The 25,136-nt window shown below is 49.1% G+C and overlaps 4 protein-coding genes across 4 annotated transcripts; 1 reads left to right on the forward strand and 3 right to left on the reverse strand.

The window, feature by feature from the left end:
* The first annotated feature begins 1,556 nt into the window (after positions 1–1,556).
* On the forward strand, positions 1,557–5,387 carry LOC112874895 (probable E3 ubiquitin-protein ligase XBOS33). The gene is made up of 10 exons (XM_025938465.1): positions 1,557–1,733; positions 1,808–1,867; positions 2,260–2,331; positions 2,426–2,631; positions 2,700–2,860; positions 2,953–3,011; positions 3,124–3,170; positions 3,285–3,428; positions 4,117–4,208; positions 4,532–5,387. The coding sequence occupies exons 1-10, from the start codon at positions 1,557–1,559 to the stop codon at positions 5,068–5,070; spliced, it is 1,557 nt and encodes a 518-aa protein (XP_025794250.1). The 3' UTR covers positions 5,071–5,387.
* On the reverse strand, positions 5,347–7,593 carry LOC112874896. The gene is made up of 3 exons (XM_025938466.1): positions 7,007–7,593; positions 6,000–6,479; positions 5,347–5,898 (listed from the first exon to the last, which is right to left on the reverse strand). The coding sequence occupies exons 1-3, from the start codon at positions 7,385–7,387 to the stop codon at positions 5,599–5,601; spliced, it is 1,161 nt and encodes a 386-aa protein (XP_025794251.1). The 5' UTR covers positions 7,388–7,593; the 3' UTR covers positions 5,347–5,598.
* A 1,523-nt stretch (positions 7,594–9,116) lies between these two features.
* Positions 9,117–11,644, reverse strand: LOC112873711. The gene is made up of 2 exons (XM_025936736.1): positions 10,923–11,644; positions 9,117–10,190 (listed from the first exon to the last, which is right to left on the reverse strand). The coding sequence occupies exons 1-2, from the start codon at positions 11,235–11,237 to the stop codon at positions 9,429–9,431; spliced, it is 1,077 nt and encodes a 358-aa protein (XP_025792521.1). The 5' UTR covers positions 11,238–11,644; the 3' UTR covers positions 9,117–9,428.
* Positions 11,645–15,096: 3,452 nt separating this feature from the next.
* LOC112878169 (mitochondrial inner membrane protein OXA1-like) lies at positions 15,097–19,902 on the reverse strand. Its single transcript, XM_025942595.1, has 9 exons — positions 19,391–19,902; positions 19,208–19,298; positions 17,734–17,775; positions 17,572–17,630; positions 17,222–17,297; positions 17,002–17,133; positions 16,460–16,567; positions 15,709–15,763; positions 15,097–15,609 (listed from the first exon to the last, which is right to left on the reverse strand). Exons 1-9 carry the CDS (start codon positions 19,828–19,830, stop codon positions 15,368–15,370), a joined length of 1,245 nt encoding a protein of 414 aa, XP_025798380.1. The 5' UTR covers positions 19,831–19,902; the 3' UTR covers positions 15,097–15,367.
* Positions 19,903–25,136: the final 5,234 nt, after the last annotated feature.

The following is a 25,136-nucleotide window of genomic DNA, read 5'->3' on the forward strand; positions in this document are numbered from 1 at the left end:
CCAATTAACTTTCCGGTCACCGATCTCGAATCCAGGGAGAAATCAGTAGCTGAACCGAACCTCGCCAACAGCAGCCAAGAACATGTCTTTTTGCAGGTGGTGCACATACAAGTTCAGTTAAAAAATGTGGCAAGTTGACACCGCTCGAGCGCTAGATATTTCCTCGCGTGAGATTAGATGGTAATCTAATCTGACCGCATGTGTGAAATTTGCAGGCGCAGCGTGTTTTTTCACCGGACACGCGCCCAGATCAAGTGCCTGAATTCCCGTCTCGCCAACTAACCCACTGATGAGACCACACGAGCTGCGACCTGCGAGCTGGTGAAGAAGTGGTGATGCGCTGTGCCGAACTCGCCTGAGAGACGCGGGCCGGCAGCGGGCGCGTACGTACCTATCGGCGTGATGCGAGGGGTCGCTCGGCTCTCCTTAAACAAAAAACATGATGGGGGCGCCTGCTCGTGAGCTATCTGCATCAGCGACGACGACTTGTTTAACAGGCACGCTTTAGACCGCCTAGAAAATCGATTTGAATTTCGTGTCATCTTTGGACGCGAGCGCTCGTCACGCAGCAGGTGCCGTCTACCGGTCTCCGTGACGAGACATGGCCCGACCAAAAAATTTGTCTCCCCTCCTGGTACCCTCTCGCTCGTCGGCGTCTGGCCCCCATTTCCGGCGGACGGCAGACCCACCGTCCATATCAAAACCTGTGTGTGCCCTGCAGAAACGCAAACACGCCACGCGGACCCCGCGCGCCCACCTCACTCACCTCATTCTGGAATTCTCCTTTCCTTTTCCCTTTCCATACATTGTGATTGGTCTTTTTGTTTACCATGAAAGAAACATTATTTGGTCGCAGAATTCCTGATGTGAAGTCCAAGCATGCAATTTTTTAACTGATTGGACAAAGAATTAGCCGAGGATGCGAGGAAAGAAGTTCGGTTGAACTGAACTCATGATGAAAAGGGCTTTTGTGGCTCATCTTTTCTACTCCTAGATAAGAACCTACCCACTTCTTGTACCACCGAAAACAAAAAGGTGAAAGAAAAAAAGCAGTGGGCGTTGAGGCACGTGAGCGCTATCATGCAGATCAACTTGTGTCAGCCACTAAGCACAATCGCAGCTCACATGATCACATCCAACACATGCTTTACTCACTCCTACTTGAGTGAGCCGAGCAAAACAATAAAAATAAAAAAGAAAGGTGATGTTAATAAATCCAAAATGAATAAAGAAATCCAAATCAAGAGAGTAAAAAAAAAATGCGATAATAAGGAAGGGGAAAAAAGTTAATAATAAAGGCCTTCCATTTCCACTCCCTGACCTCCTCCCCCTTCGTCCGGAGCTGCGAAATTTTGAGACCCCAGCCAGACGACGCGAGGACCACCCACCCCACCCCACCAGCCCCCGCAATTCGCGCAGATTGCCGAAGCGTCCTCGCCGGCGGCGGCGGCTCCGGCGAGCGGCCACGGGCGCGCGCGCGTCCCCGGAGGCGGCGGATTCCGCCCTCTGCCGGCGCGCCGAGTGGGTGCGGAGGGCGCGCCTCGCCGGCGCCGGCGATGGGCAACTCGCTGGGGTGCTCGGCCTCCGGCGAGCGGCTCGTGTCGGCGGCGCGCGACGGGGACGCCATCGAGGCGCGGATGCTGCTGGAGCTCAGCCCGGCGCTCGCGCGCTACTCCACCTTCGGCGGCCTCAACACCCCGCTCCACTTCGCAGCCGCCAAGGGCCACCTCGACGTGCGTGCGGATTCTTCCGTGTTCTGGGCGTTTCTCGTTCGATTTGGATCACGAATTGTGGGTTTCCCATGCAGATTGTCACGATGCTGCTGGAGAAAGGTGCTGACGTTAACGCGCGCAACTACTGCGGCCAGGTAGATCTTTGTGCGCTCTCTGGGTTCAAAAGTTTTGATCCTTGTGCTTCTAATATCTTTGTGATTGCAAACCGACCAACTGCTAAGATCTGCGTGTACAAGTGATGAATTTGGCAACTCTTACGGCATGCAGTTAAATAGTGATATGGAGATTCATTTTTTGGGGGATTACTTATGTACTCTGCTCATATAGTGATATGGCATAAGAAGACTCAACCCTTTCTATATACTTGTTGCCTTATGCTTCAGAGCTGAATCAAGATTGGATTAGATTTCGTGGTTCTGACACTCCTGCGCGTGGCATATGCATTACGTTTCTGTTCATTTCTTCAGTTTTTATCTGTACCGGATACTTTGTTGATTGGTTTCATTTGTTTGTGGATGGCTCAAAGACTGCATTGATGCACGCATGTCGGCATGGGCACTGGGAGGTGGTTCAGATGCTTCTTCTCTTCAGATGCAATGTATGGCATTTTGTAATATAGCTTTTCTGCCTATTACTTTTCTGCTTTAGCGCAAGCTGGTTGCTGACCATTGCCTGTTTTTTTGTTGTTTCAGGTTACCAGGGCAGATTACTTGAATGGCCGAACGGCATTGCATTTTGCCGCACATGATGGATTTGTACGGTGTGTAAGGCTTTTGCTTGCAGATTTTGTCCCTAGTGTGGCCTTGGAGGATATTGCCACTTCGGTAGTGGATGGTGATTGTCAGACAAATAGCGGGAGCAGTCCCAATTCTTCATTGGGGCAGAAGTTTAATGAACCGTATGTATTGCCGATGAATCACAGTTAATGTTTGAAAGAACTAGCCATTAACATCATGCTTGTTTTAGTGCTCGTGTGAGGTACATAAACAAGCCTGCTGATGGTGGTGTAACAGCACTTCACATGGCGGCAGTGAACGGTCACTTAGATTGCATGCAGTTGTTGATTGACTTGGGTGCTAATGTCTCAGCCGTCACATTCCCCTATGGCACTACTGCAAATTTGATAGGCAAGTGTTTGTTCTTAGCTCAGATAGCATGCAATAAACAATGCTATATTTCTTCATTCAAATGAGGTATTAACAATGCACTGGTGGAGCAGGAGCTGGCAGTACGCCGTTACATTATGCAGCCGGTGGGGGGAAGCTGGAGTGCTGTGAGGTAAGTCAATATCATAAAGTAGCATCACCTTTTCAACAAGTAGCTTTTTTCAGTTGTAGTTGTCTCTTGAGGAATTTACTTGTTCTGATATTTGATGATGCTGTTGCTGCAGCTATTAATATCAAAGGGTGCTAGCAGGTTGACACTCAACTGTAATGGGTAAGCTTTTATCCCCTTTTGGGTAATTTTCAATGCTAGTAATCTTACCATTGTAGTTATTGGTCAAACTCTTTTGAGTAATCTTAATTTGTTTTAACATTATCCTGTTTGTAGGTGGCTTCCCATGGATGTTGCTAGGATATTTGGACGGCGCTCTTTGGAGCCATTACTTTCTCCAAATTCACACTCGAGTGTCCCTGTATTTCAACCGTCCAGTTATCTTGCCTTGCCACTCATGAGCATACTTAATATAGCCAGGTTAGTGCTTAATAACCCACAACTTGTTTTCTTCTGCTGGAAGTAAAGTATAACGACACTTCTTACTTTCATAGACAACAATGAGTGCTGGCTTGTCATATATGAATTATTGCTATGCTAGAAGGCTTTTGATATGTTAACGTATGCCCTTTGCTTTTTGGAAAGTAAAGGAGTACGCCATGAAAGCAATTTCATTCTGCATATAGTGGAAACGATATTTGCAAACAATTGGGCCAGTTTACATCTCTAGTAGAATTGCAATATTTCCTAAGATTGTTACTTCTACTGAGGCAACAACTGAATTATGGTCTCGGTTCTGTTGGATTGTTGGATATGGAGCAAACCTGGTCATTCATCTGCCTCTCATTCGTCATCTTCAATTGTCATAGTATAGTCAGATCTCACTCCAGTTTTTGATCATGTTTGTTTCCAATAGTTTGAAATTAAGTATGTTGGAGACTTGGAGTTAAACCGCTAGATTGAAACTGAGTTACTTCTGACTTTGCAATTTCACCTACTTAAGCTGGCTTTGCAATTTCCTCCTTGGATGTGTTTGGTGTTTTTCTTTTTTCACCAATAGCGTTACCGCTAATGGTGTTTGGTGTTAAGATAGAGTTATTCAAATGAGTAGAAGTTAAAATGCATTGAACATTTGTTTATATGTATTTTATTTAATGTGCATTTGCAGAGAATTTGGGTTGCAGTACAGCGTACCCTCAGTGGATGATAGTGATCTCTGTTCAGTTTGTCTGGAAAGGTCTTGTTCTGTTGCTGCTGAAGGTGAGCCCCATTATCACATTAGATGCTTAAATTTTACTTAGAGAGGGTTCTTCAATACTTCTCGGTTAGCATAACACTATTACTGTGCATGAGATGCTACTAGTTGTGCTTCCGTGAAATGTTAAAGAACAGTAACATAAAGCTATAAATGAAAGTTAAATACCAAAACACTGATGGCACTTGTATATGTGACCTTGGTTCCGTAAAGTGCTTTCTGGATAGGATTTTAGCTGTGATCACTTGGTAATGTACATCATGGTACAGTATGTCTCAATGTGTAATGTATCATGCAGGTATGCTGACCTTATTTTCTGTCTGTTTAGGTTGCAGTCATGAGTTCTGCATCAAATGTGCTCTCTACCTTTGCTCAACCAGCAACATCCGTGTCGAGTTCACAGGTCCACCTGGATCGATCCCATGCCCCCTCTGTCGGAATGGAATAATGTCATTCAATAAGTTGCCAAGCACACCAACGGAAGGGCTTAAATCAAGTTCAGCCCTCACATTCTGTAACCCATGCATACTAAACACCAGATCTATGGACTCGCCAGCCACTGTCTCCAGAGCCGAAATCAGGCGCAACCGGGTGGCAGCTGTCTCTTCGGAGCTAGTCTGTCCAATCACCTGCAGCCCATTCCCGTCGTCCGCCCTCCCAACCTGCAGGTGCAGCGATGATGATCCATGTGGTGCTACAGAGGCACAGGATGGTTCTGAGGTCCAATCTCCACGGCCCTCCCACAGCGCAAGTATGGAGCTGGATAAGAGGGGAGAGGATCTCGACCGGACCAGCTGCTCTGGCATGTTCTGGAGTCGAAGAAGCTGTCACAGGGAGCAGCAGTGTGATGCAGAGATCAACGCATGATTCTTTATTTCTGGTTGTGAATATATTTGGATTCGTAGCAGCTCAATGCGGGAGACGAGCACTGGCTATTTTTCCTCCCCAGCTGTGTTCCTTCCTTTCCTATTTGCAGCCAAACATTTTCTTGATTGGTGAGATCCAGCAGCCTTTGCCGCCGTAGTGTGTGTACTGTATTGTAACAATTTTGTTACAAGTGGTCATGTGCCTGTGAATCTAGATAGCTTCAATGTTGCTAGTCAGTTACTGTTCTATCTAGCTGTATGTAAATTACAGAACATGGATGAAATTATTTTTCTGATTAAGATGATGATAAATATTTATGTACACTGAGTTAAATACCCCTCATGATACATAAAAAGGTCCCTTCTGCTCTTCAGTTTCTTTGCACAAATATAGCAGAGGCTAAACCTGTGCCTGAGCTCACAGGAATTGCCTTTCTTCAGCGTTTGCTTCTAGGCTTGTACCTACAGCAGATCAGTCATATACTACTAGTACACGCAAGATGCGAAAAACGATGCCGTCCTCGAGCTGTTACGCCGACGCCGGCGCCGCCAGGAGCGTGCTGACGATCCTGTCCCCGAGTCCTGGCACCGCCGACATGAAGTGCCCCACGCCGGGGAGCTCGTGGTACTTGACCCAGCCGAGCCGGCGGCATATGTGGCGCTGCAGCTGCACCGGCACGACGCCGTCCTCGTCGCCCTGGAACACGTGCACCGGGAACGGCGGCTCCTCGAGGTCCGTCGGCTCGAAGTCCGGCCACCTCCCGAACATGACCGCCATGTCGCGGTAGAAGGACTCCTGGATCCCCTGCTGCGTCGCCAGCCTCGCCCTCTGCAGGCCGGATGAAGAACACATGACGTCACTGTAAATAATAAGCACGGCTAGCTCCTCGAAGAGATGCGCCAGGCAACCGGATGAGCGAACGAACGAACCTGGTGGAACATCCCGTTGGAGAGCGCCATGACGCGGTTCTTCTCGTCGAGCGCGTTGGGGAAGGTGCCGGAGCCGTCGATGACGGTGGACGTGGGCAGCCATGGCTGGCTCATCCACCAGTGCAGCAGCCACGGCGCGTAGTAGGCGACGCGGAGCGACCACTGGTCGCCCACAGGCTGCTTCCGGTAGAGCTGCCGGGCCAGGCCCCGCGGCAGCCCGCGCCAGCGGTAGTTGATCACCGGCGCCATCATCGCCACCCCGGCCAGCCGGTGCGGGATGTACCTGATGGCGGCCCAGCCGGCGTGGCTGCCGAGGGAGGAGCAGATGAGGTAGAACTTGTCGCCGAGGCCCAGCGCGTCGGCGAGGTCCTCGACGTCCAGCGCCGCGCTCCGGAGCGACCGCCGCGGGTCCGGGTCGCTCTCGCCGTACCCGGCGCGGTCGAACGCCACCATGTACACGCCCAGCTCCTCCAGCAGCTCCTGCACACGCACGTGTTAGCCCATCGTTTAGCAGCTCGATCAGTTTCGCCGCCACGTGCGCTGCGATTTCAACGCCGGCGCCAGGTGAGCCTGGACATGATTGGCCGCCGTTCACACGACGCGCTTCAGGTAAGAAAAACAGCGGGAATTCTACGTGGGCAGTCGTTTTCGACGCGTGTTGTTTTTTGGACGGAAGTTTGGTGAGCGACCGCGGCGCCGGCACGGACGACGTCGCAGCCGTCGCAGCCGGAAAAATTCAAGTGCGGCATCGGCGTCGAGATCGTTGCCTTGGCATCCTTGGACGAAACGCAAGCGCGCGCACGGGGTTGGTGGTGGAGTTGGGGCGGGCCACCAACGGGCTCCGGTGCCGGTGCGCTATCGGGGCAGTGGTTGCCACGGCATGAAGCACACGCATGTGGCCGTGCACCGCGTGCTGGTGTGCGAGCCATTCCTTTCCAAGAAATGGAAAAGGAAGAAGGTGGGGGAAGCGTACGTGACGTGAGACCATCGACCCGTTCATGACCAACCTGGGAGGCGCGGGGCGAGTCCATGCGGCCGCCGGAGAATCCGTGCGAGTAGACCACCTTGAACCGCGCCCTGTCCCGGCTCACCCCGGACTCCGCGTACGCCAGGTACCGCCCGTCCCGCATCCGCGCCCTCGGCGCCGTCACCGGCGGGCCCCCTGGCGTCCCGCACGGCGTCGGCGGCGGAGGGCGGACGGCGTTCGCGAACCACCCCGCCGCCATCGCCGCCGCCATAAGCGCCACCAGCGCCGCCGGGGTGCTCCCGGCCCCCGACAGCCAGTCGATCGCGCACGCCACGCAGATGAGCCGGAGGACGCCGAAGCACGCGTGCATTGCCGCCACGCTGGCCGTGCGCGTCTCGCGCTTGCCTTCACCTGCGGCCATTGGAGCTGGAGCTCGAGCTCTGAATGGAAGAGTGGATTGGGTCGTGTGGTGGTGTTGTTGCGGCTACAACTAGAAGAAGAGGCTTTGTGAGGACGCAGTAGGGTGGTGGTTGTTAAAACGTGTTGGGTCTTGGGCTAAGCTATATACTGCGAGCTGAGCAGTGGTGACGCGCTGATGCTTTGCCGGAATGCGGTGGTGGAAGAGGGCAGCCCTTTCACTAACCTACCGACGTGCGTGTGAGTGCACACACATATACGCTAAGTTATCGACCTCATTGGTGCGTACGTGCTTTATTTCTTGGTCATGCCAAATTGCCAATAAGTTAAATCTCACCAACCACCCTTTTCAAAGTGGTCTTCCCAATCTTACCTGAAAACGCTCTGAGAAAAGAATTGGCTTCAGACACGTTTATTTCCATTATCACTAGGTGTGTGGGTCATGAAATATTAGATACTATACATTTCTTTTAGTTCAGAAAGTCAGGAAGATTCAGTTTGCATGCACGAGTTTAGTCTTTCTTACTGATGATCAATGAAGACTGAAGACTCACTCTATGGTCATTTCAGAGATTCTACCTATGATATCACAATCTATAGGTGCCATACAGTGACTACGGATTTTACAGTAGTTGGTGAAGATTTCCATAAACCTGAAGACTTGATGAAAGATTGGGGGAAACACTATTACATGGGCATGACATAGGTGATGATGCTTTGCCAAAAGTTGCATGCATCCACTGATTCTTCCGTGGAGGGGGTGGCGCCACCCCAAGCACCTATTCAGCATAGCTTCCTCTGGATTCAGTCACTGTCACATACACCTCCCTTTTCTTCAGGAGTAGTCCTTCAAATCTTGCAGTTGGGGTTGGTGTTGAAGTATGAATGGAGCAGAATCTTCACCCCTTTGGCATCTCGTGCCAAAGCACCTTTCTGGAGTCTCCTCACCAACTCCAAATGCTGACCTGCTTGGGGAACTCTGCAGGCTGGACCAATGAGAGGCAGCTAGCCTTTTGTGGGTCGGTGGTGACCTTGGTAGGTGAAGACTTGTTTCAGAAGCTGTGTGCAGCATTATCGTAATGGAGATCGTTCTGGGGATGGGGTTTGTGGTACAAGTACAGTGGCACGCACCCGGCTTGCTTGCGTATTGGAATCATCTTTTAGAAATGGTCGATAGCTCCTAGTTTCATGCCAGTTTTCTTCTGATTTCACATCGACTGGTCTTCCCAGCAGTAAATACTCTGTTCGAGTCTGAGGATACAGAGTTAGTTACGTTAGTGGCGCACGTGTTGACATTTCGATCTGAAGAATCACATGTTTTTTTCCATGTTTTGATGTGGATTCCCTGCACTAATCCTTGACTATGTTTTGCATAGTCTTCACTCGGCCATTGAACGGTATGTTACCAATGATTTCGTCAATGAAAAGAATGAACCCTCCTCTGAGATTTAAGTCAGTTCCATGGCAAGTGTTGTTTGTATGAACTAACTGACTTTTTTGGTGAAACATGCATCCCCTCTTGTTTCATGTTGAAAAATTCTTCGCTTCCACACTCTAAGTTACACCATAAGACAAAAGAGGATGGCAGTTCGGCAAAACTTCCCTCCTTATGAGTCGCAAGGGCGCAAGTTGCACTGGGTTCAGGGTTCTGGTTCTTACAAGCTGAAGCTAAGTTCTGGTTTTTTGAAGCTGAAGCTAAAGCAAACAGGTGTTTTTTTTAAAAAAAAAACAAATTGTTAGAATAGAATCCTCTTATACACTAGAATCCACAAGCTCCATCACTTTGCATGGTAGACACTGAGAATTAAAAAAAAATGAAATGCTACCTAGAATGGTAGAGCATCACTTTCTGTCAAAGAATCTCCAAATTTCAGGGGCTTCCTGGCAGCAAAATTTCCTTTTACAAAAAAAAAGAAAGAACAAAATCTACATGCTGCCTCGTGGCCCATGTATCATGACCACTGTCCTGTACTTTGCATAACCCGCTAAGCGACTACCAACTCTGCTGTACTTCGTTGATGTCGCCACGGCTTTGCGGCGGCGGCTCAGCCGAAAAGTGTCCGGAGCACGGTGTCCCCGAGGCCGGGGACGGCGGAGAGGAAGTGCCCGGTGCCGGGGAGCTCGTGGTAGTTGACCCAGCCGAGCTTCCCGGCGACGTGTCGCTGCAGCTCGACCGGCACGAGGCCGTCCTCGTCGCCCTGCCACAGGTGCACGGGGCACGGCGGCTCCGGCAGGCCCATGGGGTCGAACTCCCACTTGCCGAACATGACCGTCATGTCCCGGTAGTAGGACTCGTGGATTCCCTGCTGCGTCGCCACCTCCCGCTTCCTCCGGAGCGTGCCGTCGGCGGCGAGCTCGCGGCGGACCTCGGCGTCGCGCCTGTTGGGGAGGTGCGTGGTGTTGTCGACGACGGTGGAGGTGGGCAGCCACCGCTGGCCCATCCACCAGTGGAGGATCCCCGGGGCGTGGTGCGACACGCGGAGCGCCCACTGGTCGCCGCGCGCCTGCCGGCCGTACGCCTCCGCCGCCACGCCCGCCGGGAGCCCGGGCCACCAGTAGTTGACCACGGGCGCCAGCATCGCGGCGCCCGCCAGCCGGTGCGGGATGTACCTGAGCGCGCCCCACACGGCGTGGCAGCCGAGGGAGAAGCCGACGGCGTAGAACCTGTCGCCGAGGCCCAGCGCGTCGGCGAGCTCCTCCATGTCCAGCGCCGCGGAGCGCACGGAGCGGGACGGGTTGGGGTCGCTCTCGCCGTAGCCGGCGCGGTCGAAGCCCACCATGTACACGCCCAGCTCCTCGGCCACTTCCTGAACATCGTTTGGTCACTCATGGCCGTTAGTGTCCCGCACGGTGAAAAAAAAAACAAAATAAACAAAATAATAAAAAAAATCGAACATTGTCAGTAACGAGAATTGTTCTTGTTGGTGACGTTCTGATGGCTCATCACAATAATGAACGTTTATGTTTAGTGGACGTGATCAATGGAACATTTCAGCGTTTTTAACATGCTGTCACCAGAGTGAAATTTTCATGGCCGTTGACGAAATAAACGATTCTAACATTGGAACCGGTCTGAGTAACACCCCCTAATCTCGGCCGTTGATCTGTAATCAGGTGGCCGACCGAATTGACAACTCAAAGCACAGCTGGGACAGCTAGCTCGTGTGCACTCCAATTTCTGCGCGTTCACAGGACAGCTACCACGCGTTTCATCTTTTATCATCAGGTTCGAGAATTGGACGTGGTCTCCATACAGCTTTAATTAGCAAATACATTCCACTTTTATTTCTTTTTTTAAAAAAAGATTTTTTTCCTTGAAAGCAGAAGAAGATGATGATTGGGATGCCTAACTGCCCTGGAGACTGGAGCTGGGTGTTCTAAATGCAGAGATGAACAGGGCGCAAAATGCAGAGGCGAACTGAACAGTGAACTAGAATTGGAGACTGCAGCTGGTGTTCGAAATGCGGAGACGAACAGGGCGGCGCAATTCTCTATCGAGACGTAGGTAGAAGAAGAAGGCTAGGCAGGCGCTGACTGACCTGTGAGGCGCGGAGGCTGTCGAGACGGGACCCCGTGAAGCCGTGCGAGAAGACGATCCGGTAGCGCGCGGTCTCCTTAGGCACGCCGGACTCCTCATAGGCCAGGTGGCGGCCGTCGCTGAGGCGCACCCGGCGCGCCGTCACGGGCGGGCCCCCGGGCGTCCCGCACATCCGCGGCGGCGGAGGCGGCTGCAGCGCGGCCCGGCACAGCCACTCGCCCACCGTGCCCAGCGGGTCCGCGACGGCGTCTTCGCCCTTGCTCCGCTTGCCGCCGCAGACCAGCGCCGGCGCCGGCGCCCACAGCAGCCGCTCCATGGCCTGTTTGGTTTCGCGGCGAGAGAATGGCGAGGATGGATGGTTGGCACAGACAGACGGGCGGCCGGAGGGAGAGGGCTCTCTCTCGAGAGGTGATCAGGTGAGGTGAGGGGGAGCGGTAGGTGGGCGGCGAGCATCCCGCGCTCCGGTGTTATTTATCGGGGCGCGAATGCGGACGTGGTCGCGCTCGCGGCGTGCTCCTCCGCCTCTCGCCTCCTCACGGACAACCTGGCTCTTTGTTTATTCCCCGCCGGGGACGAGACGACGCGGTTTTACGGGGTGTTTCGGCGCGCCCGCGAACGCGCGTCGGTGGCTGCCTCGCTCGCTCAAAGCGGTCGCCGGTCGGGGTCCCGTTTGATCGCCATGGGCGGCGCCTTCCTTCCTCGTTGTGTCCGCCGCCGCCGCCACCGCGCGGCTCGGTTTGGTCTGAACTAGAGGTGGGACTTGGGCCGGGCCGGCCCGGCCCGGCCCAACCCTCTCGTGTCCCGTGCCATGTCAGATCTAGACACGTGAGGCACGTCGCGCCATGCCGCAACAGCACGGCAATTTTTTTACCGGACCCAAATACAGCCCACGGGAATGCCAACATATTTTCACGCCGTGCCAGCCAAGCACGGCATTTAGTATATTTTACGGTTATCGTTCTATGGATGTAAGTACTCATCGCTGTATGAAAAAATTTCTATGCTCGATGAAAGGTCATCTTTTTATGAATGACTCCACTGAGAAATAACGGTTGTCAATTAGAAGATAGCATAAATTAATTGATATTAGAATAACTCGACGGGCTATTTTCATGCTGTGTTGCCCGAGCACGGCCTAAATGCAAATTGTGCCATACGGCTCTAAATGCGTGCCGTGCCATACAACCCATCGTGCTGAGATCTAGATACGGCACGGCTTTTGTGTTCATGTTGTAGCCAAAATTTGTCATCCCGTGCCGTACTTCGGCTCCTACCAAAAACCGTACAGTAGCCCGTCAAAAATAGCGCGGCGCAGGTCCCGGGCTCTAGCCTGAACTGCTCCCGCAGGGACGTCTCGGATGAGGTCGTCAAATGCTGTGTTTTTTCAGTTGATCGTGGCAGCGTAAATATAAACGTACGAACCTGAAGCTAGTATTCTATTTGCATTCGCAAACTTGTAAGGATTAGTTTACGGTTCTTGAGCAAGTTGTTCCTCGTTGGGGCCTAGGCTAGCTCCATGGGCAAATCTCTCCCCTTGGTCACGTGTTCGATCTTCTTTTGATTTGACTCTTGTCAATTGCTCCCCTACTCGCCCCCATTTCTCGGCGAACGCAGTCGTGCTAGTGAACACTTGCTTAGCAGTCCGCACCTAACCCTGACCGCTGGGCAGGGCAGCTGTGCCGAAACCGCTGGTGCCACGACCACGACAAAGGCAACCCCCCACCAAACTAGGAAGAATTCCAAAGGTAGGTGGCTCCACTTGTCCGGTAACTTTTCTTTTTTGGTCAGCCAGCAACATATGTGGTTGCACGGACATTGCGTGCAGGTGCAGACGATGCACTCGTGCCGTGCACTACTCACATACACCATGCAACCAGGTGACTCTGGTCCATGCACGTACACATCTCCAACAGCTGGACTCCCCGATGCACGCAAGTTGGGCGCCGGCGGCTCCCCTGCCGGCTCCAGCACTACCAGCACCAGAGCGCGGTACAGCCCAGCCAGCTCGCCACCGACGACCCGAGGCCCAGCGTCAGCGCCGCGCCGCCGCCATCGTCCTCCCCGGCCGCCTCGCCTCGACACCTCCCATCGTCCCTCCCCGGCGCGCGCCCCGCCACCGCGGCATTGGATCTTCGTCCGCGGGCCGGCCGGTGTCGCGGCGCGCGCTGCAGGGGCGCTGCGGCGTACGCTCGTGGATCGGACGGAGCTGGGGTTACGAGTGGGGCCGCGGGTTCTGGGCGTGTGGTCGTTGCCACAACCTCGCCTGACTGTTATCCCCAAAAAAAAAAAAACCCGCCGTTCTTTGGACCAGACCGGTCGGGGTGAGTGTGGCTGGGTTTGACTGCTGCTAGTATGGAACGTTGCGACGGTAGGTGAGGGCGTGCAAAATGGACGGGGCTGCACGCTGACGTTCTTGCTCGTATTTGGACTATCTGGACTTCTAGAGCAGGGCCGGTACGGTGTCCACACAGCGACACAGACAAGTCAGATGGTACAGAAGTTCGTCTACTGGATGTGCTGGAAACTTGGAATGTTGTAGTGGGGCCCGCATCGTGACCCGGCTTGCCAAATCCGGACGCCAGTGTATTTTCATGCCGCCACGCACGTCATGCTTGGGTCACCATGACATTGCAAAAAAAAAAGAAGAAGAAAAAAGCCAGTGCCACTGCCATTGCAGACAATGGCAATGGTCTCACCGACTTGCCCGCCTTGTTTGTATCAGCCCAGGCTCAGCTCATCCCTTCATAGACCAAGGATACGAACGCATCTTCAGAAATCATCGCCGTGATGGTGATGAGCATCAGCCCTGAGTCAGCACTAGCTAGCTAACAAGGCCGGGACTCGGAGTGAGCTCAGCGCTTTGCAAACGGCGGGAACCTCCACAGGTTGCATCAACTTCGGTCGTAACAGGTGCAAAATTCTACTGCTAGATAGACATCTTTATGTCGTCACTGCCCACGCCGCGAGCTCGTTTGTCACAGCGTCTCCCACTCGCTGCCGAGAAGATGTGATCTCTTTTGCCTGTCTGCACTCTGCACGCAGCTATACTTGCACCTTAGCTATCTCAGTGTACGTGAGCATCAATTCGAGTGATCGAGAGGAGGCAGGGTGAAAGGGAACTATAGCTGGAGTAGAAAATAGCTGGTCTCTCTGCCTGCAGATTTGCAATAATCTGCCCATATGATGTGTTCCCAGGACAGTGGGAGCGTCGACAGAGAGGAACACTAGCTGCTCCTGTGACTGGACACCAACCGCTGAATTGACAGAAAGGAAAACCTGTTTTATTCATAGGTAGGAGTATATGATCGTAGGACAGTGAAGGCTTCTCTTTTCTGGGTGAAGTCGTTCTTGCTTCTGTGGCCAACGAACGTCACGGAAAGTTAGCTAACGTCCGCGCCTCACTTTTTTGTGGATTGGAAAGTGTTCACTTCACATCTCAGAGTAGTTGAACGTCTATTTGACACAAAAGGAAGAAGGCGATGGAATCAAGTAGGTAACATTGCTGGAGAAGCCTCATCGCCGCTCCCACAAAAGGAAGTCTTTGCGTGTACGTTGCCACGGGTATAAACAAATTTCAATACGATAATATGGGAAAAACATTGTGTTTTGATATCATCAAACATTACAAACTTCATGATGTTAACAAACATATATTGTTTTAAGCCACACTGAGATACATAAGCATCAGTTTTATATTTAAGATATAGGCTATAATTTGAGACGGAGAGAGTCCGATGTATTAAAATAACCACCATTTGCAACATCTAAACACTGTACACTAATGATATATAGTTATTCAGGAAAAATGCAATCCTTCACGTCTGAAAGCATAAACGAAAGGCTTCTCTTCACTGGAATATTACTTTGCCACAGTACTTCAGTTGCTTCATTAACAAATCACAGAACAGGAGGAAGTAATATTCTTTTAGGATGTTTAGTAGACATAATTCAAGACATTTGCCCAGGCAAACAGTCTGCACGACCACGTTTACATACTGACTCGGCCATCATCAATTGGACTTCACGTATGCAAAAGCGTGCGTGCAGAAACAAGCGCAAGATGGTGTTGTAATCAAAATATCTAGAAACATACTTCATTTTTTATCTGCTGCTGGAAGCATGTGGATTCAATGAAATAGTATAATTTGAGGCTAGGTGCTAGGCAGTTGCTAGAATTGTCGAACGGTGCCTCTAGAATTTTTGGGTATTGCCTGTCCCTGAATTTTGGAGTATATATTCATCTCAATCCTTGGGAGACGAACAGTAATATCAACTATTACAAGTTAATGGAATACATTTTGTGTATGTCCGATTCTGTGTGTCAAAATTACTCTGGCTTATTTCAACACCAAAAATGAAAAGACAGCCTCAAGCGATGAAGAAAGAAAGCCTCCTAATGCAAAATCTGACTTTTGGGACCATATCAGGTGCCCATACGCCCACAATTCACCTATTTTTCCTTTTCCCCCTGGATTTCACTTTCTTTTCAAGATTTTTGACCTTATACCCAAGAGCAGCTGCATCAGGCTGCCCCAGAGCAGATCTCTGGGCTCCTGCAATTGCTACTGGTGACTCTGCTGCAGGAGATCCACCTAACAAATTGAAGATTGACTTTTTTGTTGCTGGCGATGGCTCAGCTTCCAAAGGAGGAAGATTGAACAGATTCCTCACAGCTGGCTGCCGGATAACTGAAGAAAAGAAGATAAGGGACACAAATTATGAGCTAAGACCGTGAAACAGAACACAAGTTAGAGCAATCAGGTCATAGAACATGGGATCATACTCACCAATACCGTACGCAAGGGAAAATATGTTTGATGTGATCCAGTAACAAAAAATTCCCTGGAGGAAAAGAAAATTATGAGTACAAAGTTTCTGAGCATTGAGGAAATGGATGCACCATGTATCTAACTCATAGGATGTCTGTCTAATCCTGTTTGCAAGTTCAATCAGTTCAGGGACAGCTAGTGACTTCGGTTAGTTTTTCAGGAGCCAGTCAGGTCAGTACTTGAGCTATTCTTCAGGTTTCAGTCAAAGTAGTTAGTAGGGCACGCATCCAGTGGATCATGCCAGAGTTTTAGGAGCCACTAGTCCCATGCTTACCTGGTCATTCAGACCTTATCAAGTTGTAAGTTTCAATTATAAACAAGAGGAGAGGATCACAAAAAAGTTGCAGCTTCATCGCAGCACAAAAGTCCAATGTGTTCTACTTGTTCTCTGGCAACTTGCCTTATATAGTCATTGATCTTATCGACGCATTTTCTTCAGTCATAGTAAATGCAGTGAACTTGTTAACATTCACACAATTTAAACCTATGAAGAGATAGGCCTGTAGTACCTCGCACATGTTGCTATAAGAAAAATGTCTACCCATGTGTCTGTCACCTCAGATTTGAAGCAAAAGCAACGGCATACTCAAGTATTCCAAATCTTGGTTGTTAACAAAGGAGTGGTAAAGCGATTCACTGATTCATCTCAAATAAGATATGATCAATGTAAAAGACAAGAAACTATCAGCATATAGCAATATTTTCATACCTTGGCAAAATGCATTGTAAATGGGACTGTCAAAAAAGCCATTCCTCTAGCAACATTCTTCATTTTACCGGTCATAGGATTTCCCTCCATTCCTTGTTGCAAGTTAAACTTCAATAGCATAATTGTTTGTTAGGTCTAACTGTAGAATTAATACACAAAATAGAAAACAGTAGACGTTTTAGGTTTAAAAAAAGGTGGTCGGTAAGCACGAAGAGATAAGTTGCCCACAAAGCAGAATAGTTTAAGGATGCATGGCCGAACAGAGTGTAGTTACCATGGTGAGTTTAAATGATTAACAAACAAATGCATAAATGCTTATGGGGACCAGATGGTAATAAATTCAGGTCCCGATTGAAAAATACATATGACATGAATATATGATCATCCACAACTGCTTGTGGAGATTTCTATTTTAAAGGTGGAGGTAGTTTTTTCCACTAGAGAAAGAAGTATTCCATAATGCAATAGAGGACCAGCAAAGAAATTTCACAATGACAAAAGGAAAATCATAAAAACTAAATCGAAACAGACAAAGTGCACACCTCCACTGTAGCGAAGGCGGTCAGTCCTGTTACCACAGGAAGGAGGTAAAGAGAATCTGGAGTCGTCAAATCAGTAAACCACAATGCTCCGCCTCCTTTCATTGACGGGACCTTCTCAACCATGTTTGATATCTACAATAGGAAGTGAATAAGAGTACTACTATACAAAATAAGGTGCAAGAAAGAATTGGAGTGGCAAGAAGATGTATGTGTAACTCACAGCTAAGAAGAAGCTCACGAATACTGGCCCTTGAATCAGAAGTCCTTTGATTGGAGCAAGTGGACTAACACCATGCCTAAAGTGGATGCAAAAAGATCAAAGAAGTAAATGAAACTGGAGCAAATGCATGGCACACAACAAAGGGGGAAAAGATTTGTTATGAGCTTCAGTTTTCAATTGTTTCCTCGTGTACTCAATACATAGGAATAAAAGTGACACAGAATGCATTAACAAGCAAAAGTTATTGAACAGATATTGCGCCTATGAACAGTGTATATCAACCAGGAAATAAAAACTCAGTTTTAAATCATTGAAGTCTACTAACTAATAGTCTACTCACGATTACATACTTCTTGAATAGTGCCTGCATTTTAGCTTTTCCCTCCTGTGCTGATTTTAGATCCATAGTCTACATGATACAAACTTGAAAGGTTAAAGCATGGCCACAAAATGCACTTGACTAACAATACAGTAAAAAGTATACTTTAGATTAGCTAAAAACAAGATCTCACATCCGTCTGATCTTTAATGGCTTCCATCTCTGGCTTTAATGCCTGCAAAAGCAAAAGTTTGAAAGAAGCAAAGAATCATCCAAGAGTTATACCTAAGGAAAATCGTGATGAAAGTATGAAGCTCCTGTAGCATAACACTAAGAAAGTAAGGAGCCAAATAAAGTGATTCAATGTAAATTATTACAGATGTCTTATGAAGTACCATTTATACAACATTAAGTCCTATTTTCAAAATGGAGGTATTGCATTTCACTTGACCACTTAAAGGCGCTAAATCAGAAATGGAACAACTTAACCTTTATAAATAGAGTTCCAATCAAATCAATGCTGTTTCTCATCAAGAACCAAATGCGCGATATGATTTGTCCAATATTTACTAATACTACAAAAATATTTCAGAAAAAATACTACGGACATACTTGCTTCTATACATGCGACCTTATTTTCATAAAGTTAACCAAATATACTTACTCCCTCAATTCTAAATGTAAGTCATTTAGGACAAAGACACCAGTCTCTAATATGACACTTTGACTTACAGTTTTTATAAAAGCATGTTATTTTAATTAGAGAAAGGTATATACTGAAAATAGCTTTTCATTATGAATCTAGGTATATCAACCATGTGTTATATATCTATGTAACTTTTTATATAATGATGGACCAAGTTAAAAAAAAGTTTGACCGACTAGAATCCTAAAATGACCTACATTTGGAATTAAATGCACTAAAACATATAAGAGGTCAAAATTAGGATTTTTTTTCCTGGCAGCAAATGTGGCAAGCAAATATTTATAGAGGACGGTGTACTATATGACACCATCTAATGATCAAGTGAGAGAAATTAAGTCTCAAGTACGACAGAAATGATGGCGGTACTGTGGTAACACCAATAAGTCACATGAATGAGAACCAAGAAGCAATACACAGCGGTAACTAGTAAGTACACTCTTTTCTTTTCTTTTTTCAGGGCAACAATAAGTATATCAACTACCACAACCCAAACATCTAAGAACCCCTGTGCATTCCAACAAATCACATTCTGCATAGCCAGGTTTTATTATTTAATGAGCATTGGCAAACTTTAGTGTTCAACATTTTGAGGACAGGTGCTAAAAAAGCTATGCATGTGGTCAACCACCAAGAATCTACCTGTGGCCGAGCTTATGCTTAACCTGTTTTTCTTTTTATACAAATTGAAGCGCATAAAAGGTGTGATACAACAAGGTCTTGCACACTGCAAATCCATTATTGAGAACTTGATGGGGCGTAATACTAACCCTTTGAATAGTGCAAGAAAACAAGATCGTGCCCATGACTACTTGGAAACATTTTGCTCATGAAAATAACAAAATCTTTCTAACATTCCCACCATCGACTGAAATAGCTTCACGAGAAGGTTTTGATCCATACATACACAAATAATGAAAACAGGCTACAACGAGTTCAGCTAAATCCATTAGGGGAACCTTACATTTAACTTCGTCGTGGCCTTCAATTGGTTCACAAGCAGCGGGATTGTCGCGCTCCGGATAATCAAAGTTGTCAGCGCGATGCACGCCCACCTAAACACACAGCAGCAGAGGAGAACAGGTAGCAAATCAAGCAGGCGATCCAAGTGAGATCCCGAACCTTACAGCTAAACCGCAAAGCTCACCAGTTCAGCCCGGTAAAGCTATGGACGGCGTCAATGAAGTGCTGAAGTGCGGCGACGGGGAGGAAAGAGCCGGCAGCCGCGGCGGCCACCTCCCCCGGGAACGGCGCCGGCACCGACGCCGCCGCCTCCGCTGCATCTGCAAGGACGCCCGCGGCATCGACCTCGGCGGCTGGGGTGAGCTCAAGGTCGGGGGCGGGGGCCGGGGTTGAGGAGGAGAAGCTGCGGTGGGTCGGCCCCGCTTGGTGGAGCGAGAAAGGAAGGAAGCATAGGGTTTGGGCCGCTCCAGAACGGTGCTGGAGCGGGGTCGGGAGCGGCGAAGACGAGCTCGCCTGCTCGTCGGGGGAGTGGGAGGTGAGCGCGTGGGGGACGCAGGGATGGACGCGGCGTGTGAGGTGGTGGGATAGTCGGGTGGCGATGCTCCTCCGCGCGGCGAACGCCATGGCTGGGCTGGTGCGTGGCGTGGCGGCGCACAGTGGTGGGAGCTGGCGAGGGAGCGTGAAGGCCGGAACCGGAAGTGTCTCAGGTAGTGTTTGATGCAAAGGGCAAAAGGCAAAAGGGTAAAAATTTTACCATTTGCTAAAAGTGGCAAAATTTTTGCCATTAGGAATGTTTGGATCCAAATGGTGGAGTCGGGCGCCGGGTGGCGGGCGGCGGGGTCGGGCGGCGGAGGCGCCGGGCGGCGGGGCGGGCGGCGGGGGTGCCGCGCGGCGGAGGTCGGGCGGATGCGGCGGACTGGCGGAAGTCGGGCGGATGCGGGATCGGGCGGGATGCGAGATAGGGTTGCTGTTTTTGCTGTTTCCTTTTTGCCATATATTTTTGATGTTTCCCTTTTGCCATAGGGTGTTTGGGTCCAAATGGAAAAAAAAGTGCAAATTTTTTACTATTTACCATTTTGCCAAAGGATCCAAACAGGCCCTCAGCCCCAAGCATGGGCTCTGGGTGACTTTTTCTTTTAAAAGGGTTAAAATAATTAAATTTAAAAAAGGGTACCGTTTTGAAAATTTTCGAAAAATAGGTGACTCCCGCCCGAGGCATCCCGCCTGCGGTCCGCCCGCCCAACGGGCGGGAAGTTCCCATTTTCTTATTTTCTGTTCGAATTCTTGTTTACATACTATTTAAAATTCATACTTTTCCAAATACAAGATTTATTCACCATACTCTTTTGTATACATATAAAATTTTAATTCAATTTTACGAAGAAAATTACTGTATCTAAAACTCGTATGAAGATGGTTAAATGATAACGTTTTGCAACGTAGAATCCAAATACTACGATAGTATGATACATCAACCCATTAAAAATAAAATAGTATCATAACAAACAGTTTAAATATATAGAGTCCACCGAATTAGGAGTATCTACTCCGCCTGTCCCGGACCTCGCGCTCTCTTGGGCCTTCCCCCAGTCCTAGGCCATCGGCGTATGTGGCCCTCCGAATACGTGAGTGCATTGGAGCACGGTGAGGACGAGGCGGAGGAGGTGCCGACGTGAACGGGTCATTCTGGGAGTGTGCAGTTGGAGCGTCATAGTCTGGGAGGGACTAATGATGTCAGGCCCAGCGCCACCGCCCACCAACTCCAACCAACTGACGGAGCCGCCCTCCCAGTCGTCCCAGTCCGGCATACCGAATAGACCACCGTGTGCAGAAGTTCCCATCGACCAAGCATGCTGAATATAGCCCTGAGAGTACAGAGCAGCTGGCGTCAAACCCGACGGGAGAGACGTCTGAGGCTCCATTCTTGCAGGAGGAGGTCCCATTACCATCGAGTGCATGACCATAAAAACAAACAAAATTAGTCGTGTAAATCAAAGTTGATCGAAATGGCAATTATAAAGGACTTACAGCTCGAACTGGCGGCAGTACCGCTGGACGCTGCGTGCGGTGCTGCAGAGGTCGATGGGCCAGCTGTGTACACGTGGGCGGACGCATGAGATGAACTGGAGGCCCACACGTCGTCTCTGCCGCGACACGTCAGTGCACGTAACGCTTGCGTCAAGTTGTCTTGAATCCGACGAAAGCTGTCTTTGTACTGTGCGTCCGGTACACGTACTCCACGTTCAATCAATATGATCTGAGATGCAGTTTCGACCTCCGCGCAGTTGATCAGATCGATCTGCATGAGTAATGGGAAGCAGAGTAATATTGTTATCAATTTTTTATAAAAAAAGATTTAATAATTGAAGTTGCGAAAGACGTACCGCGCCACGCTGCGCCTGATCACGGTACAAGGGATACGTGTCCGAGATGGTCGGCGGGTGCTGATGCTCCGCGTCATCAATATATGAAAGAGTGATGTACGGACGCGTGCGAGTGAGGTACCAGCGGAGGTATGCGCCGTAAGACGCCTCTGTGTGTGGCTGCGGCTCGTCCCACACATCGTCAGGTGCGTTTAGCCACCCTCCTACGTACTACTACAGCTTGACAACCTAGTTGACCTCGTTGGCATGATATCCCCTGCGCGAATATCTGTTGCAAACATTTGCAAGACAACATTATTTCATGATAACGATTATATAATTAATACAAAATGAGTTATCACAAACTTACTCGTGTACGCTGCGCGGCACGGTGTGGAACGCTCGAGGTAAGAGAGGAAAGTGCTGTCGTCACCCGAACTGCCTCATCACTCGCTCGACGCAGTACAGCTCGACGATATTATCGAACACTAGGTTCGCCTTTGTGAGCCAGTACGCCTCGTCACACGTGCAGAGGGAGGACAACCCGTGCGGCGCAGGTGTCTGGACAGCCGCAGCGGTGTAGGGGGTTCAGATGACATCCTGTGGCCGCATCCGATCAAATTCGGATACGAACTGCGGGTATGCTTTTCGGACCTGCCGATGTGCCCAGCTCATCTGCAAAATTACACAACTGCGTCGGTACTTTGCATATACAGAAACGTACAACAGTAAATTAAAGAGCTTACCCGTCGATCGGTCCAAAGCGAACCCATCATGGGGCTACGGCGGATAAGGCTCCCCGCCGATTAGGGGGCGTGCTATGGCGAATCGCTTGTACGACCATAACTGCAGCAGAAGTGGACAGCCTGTGATGACGGCGGTCCTCTCCGTCTTGAAACAGGCGTGGCAAAGGCCTCGGTACATGGCAGCAAGCACTGCTGATCCCCAGCTCCACCCAGGTACCTGGCCCGGCTCCGCATCCGCAATCGCGCGCGCGTGCTGGATGAGAACCTTGTCCACATAATTGCCGCTAGAGTTGCAGAAAAGAGTCCAGCCGAACAACCACAACAGATATGGCTCCAGGCAGCGCGACACCTCGTACTGCCCAGCCAAAGGATGGAGATCCTGACTCTGAAATATATTTCTTCAATGCTTAGAGGTAGTCACATATGATTCAATTAAATTAATTAAAAATAATTGTACCTACCCTATATTGTATTACCCGACCCTTGGCGGGGTCGGGCGCGTCAGGTAGGTAAAAAAATATGGCGGGTTCACTGGAGCAAACCGCTCCTGAAGCTCCGCCCTCCAGGTAGGTGGCACGGTGAAAGGATCGATGGACCAAGAGGGGGGGGGGTGAATTGGGCCTTTTTCAATTTCTAAAATAAGATAAAACAACCTTAACCTATGCAAAACTAGAAAGGCACCAATTCACCAACCGGATAACTAAACAACCTACACAAGCTAGACAAGATAGAAAAGAGATAAAGCCTAGCACGGTAGAGCTAACTAGTGATCCCTAAATCAAGCACATGAAAGAATTGCATGAAAGATAATGCTTGAAAAAGTAAAGTGGACAAGGGACAACCGGATTTTTTTCCCGTGGTATCGATGTGTTGGCACACACCCCTAATCCACGTTGTGACACTCACAAAGAGTATTGTCACCTCCCAAGTCACCAAGACGAGGGCGCTCACTAAGAGTCTCCGTTCACCATCCCGGTGTGGTGGAGATCAAGCCACGTACAAATCTCTTCTCCGGGCTTCCACAATCCTTGGCAAGCTCCGCGAGAATCACCTCGATCACCAAGATCGCCTAGGTGATGCCAATCACCAAGAGTAACAAGCTAAGGCCTTCACTTGAGCAAGAACCAATCACAAAGAATGGATGCACACAAGCTTCTCTCTACTCAAGTCCTTAATTTTGCTTCTTGAATGATTGAATGAACAAGTGTATGAAATGTTGAAGCTCAAGGTGGCTCTTGACTATAGTATATGTGTTTGGATGTTGCCTGGTGTCAAGAGTAGTAAAATGACCCATTGGAGGGGTATATATAGGTAGCTCACACGAATAGAGCCGTTGGAGAAAAAGCTGCCAGAAAAACTGCGTAGCGCCGGTTAATCCGACGTCCCTCCAATAGTCATCGTCGGTTTAACCGGTGAATGTAAACTCCCCTTTTGAAAAACTAGCCGTTACTGTTTGGGAAGATTAACCGTCGTTGCATCGGTTTAACCGGTGAGTGTAATCATCCATTGATCAACAGAAATACCAAGTCACTGGACAACTGCACCGACGTCAAATTTCAAATAGCGTCGGTTTAACCGGTGACTCTATTTGTCCACTGATCAACTGAAAACCGAGTCTCTGGACAACTGCACCGACGTCCCTTTTCAAATATCATCGGTTGAACCGGTGAATTGACTTGTCAAACTCTGCTGACCTTGTTTAACCGACGTATATAAAACTCGAAGCGTCGGTTAAACCGGTGAATAGGATTTTTCTGATTTTGCCTGTTCTGACTTGAGTCTTGAACGAATTCCAAATATTCTTGAGATATAAGTTGAGAACCACTTATTTGAGCTTCTAGAAACCTGAGTGACCATTGTGTGCATCCATTTTCAAATGACCATGTCCATGCTCAAGTTACTAAGCCTAAACCCCTCTTAATAGTGCGATCGCTACAGAATTATAAAACCTATACTAACCTAAGTGTCCTTCTCAACCTTATGACACTTAGGACTAGAAAGATCCTTAGTCTTGACTTGTTATAGAGTTGAATGCCGAGATCGCCTTTTTGAATAATGAGAATTAGGGGCCTCTTTTGACATATAACCAAATGAGCAATAATGATCTATAAAGCTGCACAAACTCATTAGTCACAATAATGGTTGTCATTAATCACCGAAACATACCTTAAGGGCCTAGATGCTTACAATCTCCCCCTTTTTGGTGATTGATGACAACACAGTCATAAATAACGAGAGAGCGAGAAAGATATGGCAAGAATAAACACAAGCAAACTCGAAAAGAGAGAATCAAAGACCTTAATAGCTCAAACGAAATTCATAGATATGTCTCAAAAGCTCAGCATGCTCAAATGACAAATGTACATATCCATGAACTAACATCAAATATAAAGCTACCCTCCCTAATACAATAAGAAACATCAAAAGTCAGATCGAGCTCTCTCTAAAGCTACCCTCCCCCTGACTCCCTCTCCCCCTTTGGCATCAAAGCACAAAAAGGCTACTGATCTGGGTGCCGCGGGACGGCGAGGAAGCGATCCGGGTCATCGTCGTCGTCGTCGTCAGACGGTGGATCCTCAGTGACTGCTGGTAGCTGCTGATCTGAAGGACCGGCTGGTGCTGAGCTGACGGGAGGTGTGGCAGTCGTCGAGGCTGTCGTCGAGGCCCTGGTGCTGGCACTGCCTGGGAGAGGGTCCGTGGAAGTGGTAGCCGGCTCAGCAGAAGATGTGTCAACATCTGAAGTGGTGAGTGCTGAAGCTGCCGGCTGTGAAGACTGCTGAAGTAAGGACACCTCTCCGCCTCCCCCTGAAGGTAATGACTG

Source organism: Panicum hallii, chromosome 9 (genome assembly GCF_002211085.1).
Source record: "Panicum hallii strain FIL2 chromosome 9, PHallii_v3.1, whole genome shotgun sequence".
Classification (NCBI taxonomy): Eukaryota; Viridiplantae; Streptophyta; class Magnoliopsida; order Poales; family Poaceae; genus Panicum; species Panicum hallii.

Coding starts and splice junctions, on each gene's coding strand:
- LOC112874895 (XM_025938465.1), top strand. CDS start 1,557: ATGGGCAACTCGCTGGGGTGCTCGGCCTCCGGCGAGCGGCTCGTGTCG. Junction 2,332..2,425: donor TTCTTCTCTTCAGATGCAAT/GTATGGCATTTT, acceptor TTGTTGTTTCAG/GTTACCAGGGCAGATTACTT. Junction 3,012..3,123: donor GGAAGCTGGAGTGCTGTGAG/GTAAGTCAATAT, acceptor CTGTTGCTGCAG/CTATTAATATCAAAGGGTGC.
- LOC112874896 (XM_025938466.1), bottom strand. CDS start 7,387: ATGGCCGCAGGTGAAGGCAAGCGCGAGACGCGCACGGCCAGCGTGGCG. Junction 6,480..7,006: donor ACTCGCCCCGCGCCTCCCAG/GTTGGTCATGAA, acceptor GTGCGTGTGCAG/GAGCTGCTGGAGGAGCTGGG. Junction 5,899..5,999: donor CCAACGGGATGTTCCACCAG/GTTCGTTCGTTC, acceptor TCCGGCCTGCAG/AGGGCGAGGCTGGCGACGCA.
- LOC112873711 (XM_025936736.1), bottom strand. CDS start 11,237: ATGGAGCGGCTGCTGTGGGCGCCGGCGCCGGCGCTGGTCTGCGGCGGC. Junction 10,191..10,922: donor ACAGCCTCCGCGCCTCACAG/GTCAGTCAGCGC, acceptor AACGATGTTCAG/GAAGTGGCCGAGGAGCTGGG.
- LOC112878169 (XM_025942595.1), bottom strand. CDS start 19,830: ATGGCGTTCGCCGCGCGGAGGAGCATCGCCACCCGACTATCCCACCAC. Junction 17,776..19,207: donor AGGCCACGACGAAGTTAAAT/GTAAGGTTCCCC, acceptor TTGCTTTTGCAG/GCATTAAAGCCAGAGATGGA. Junction 16,568..17,001: donor CCGCCTTCGCTACAGTGGAG/GTGTGCACTTTG, acceptor ATGCTATTGAAG/TTTAACTTGCAACAAGGAAT.